The sequence below is a fragment of the Penaeus monodon genome, chromosome 30, assembly GCF_015228065.2.
Source record: "Penaeus monodon isolate SGIC_2016 chromosome 30, NSTDA_Pmon_1, whole genome shotgun sequence".
NCBI lineage: Eukaryota > Metazoa > Arthropoda > Malacostraca > Decapoda > Penaeidae > Penaeus > Penaeus monodon.
Window position 1 is genome coordinate 30,660,612 of NC_051415.1, and position 928 is coordinate 30,661,539.

The 928-nt window shown below is 32.0% G+C and overlaps 1 protein-coding gene across 3 annotated transcripts in view; it reads left to right on the plus strand.

Annotated features, from left to right (window-relative positions):
- Positions 1 to 928, plus strand: part of LOC119592699 — a 17,142-nt gene that overhangs the window by 866 nt on the left and 15,348 nt on the right. For 2 of the 3 annotated variants that reach the window (XM_037941620.1, XM_037941621.1), the window contains exon 2: positions 405 to 477. In XM_037941620.1, coding sequence (XP_037797548.1) covers positions 433 to 477 — 45 coding nt within the window. In that variant the 5' untranslated portion in view covers positions 405 to 432. Of the gene's footprint in view, positions 1 to 14; positions 86 to 404; positions 478 to 928 lie in introns of those variants that run through there. The other variant, XM_037941622.1, reaches the window with a different exon arrangement.

The window sequence follows — 928 nt, forward strand, 5'->3', positions numbered from 1 at the left end:
AATATTGGGAGGGATTCAGTGGCATAATATATATTTGGGTAGTAGAGGGTGAGAGGAATCCAATATTGTGATCAGTCACGTGAAGGTAATTCGTATATTTACCATAATTATCTTTATTGGCTTCATCCAAATCAACTAGCAGAAGCAAAATTGTGATATGCATATTCTAGTTTGTTGAACCACAGATATCCTTATTTAACTGTAAATTGTTAGGAATATCTATAAGCTCATTTTTGCCACAATATACTTGTTGGGGTTTGTTAACCTTTGCTGGAGTACCAAAGAGTCATAGGTTCATAGTGTATGTGCAGGTGCAATAGTAAGCTTTCACTGATTTGTATAATGATTTTATGATAAAAAATATATCATACCTCACTTGACATAGTTCTGAATCATCTTTACAGATGCTAGAAGAGTAATGTGGACTCAGTGATGTTGAGACCTGTTTTATCCCAATCTTGTCAGTGGCTACTCTGGGTTAGTAAAATATGATCAGTTTTTATATTCATATATTTTTTTTTTACTTGTACTTGTTTGATGATTAAGATGTCTAATATTGATATATTAGTTCATTTGATTATTATCGTAATGTGTTTTTTGTTTTGTTTTTAGATTACAGCTATGCTTTAGGGTGTATCAGTCTATGGGTCTTAGCCTAGGGATGCTCTAACCAATAACCAAAATTAATACATTCACTTTGTTTAGAAAGACCATAATGATAAGTTCCCAATGTTACTTTCATTGATTTTGACCTATTATTCCTGACATAGCTTTCCAAAATTCTTAAAATGATGAGATGAGGCAAAAATCAAAGAAAGTCACTTTAGAGAAGTTACTTTTACAGTCATTCAGAACAAAATGAGTCCTTTTCCAGACTCCTCAGTTAATCCATTGCTGCAATGTAATAATACCATTTACTGTTGTTTTC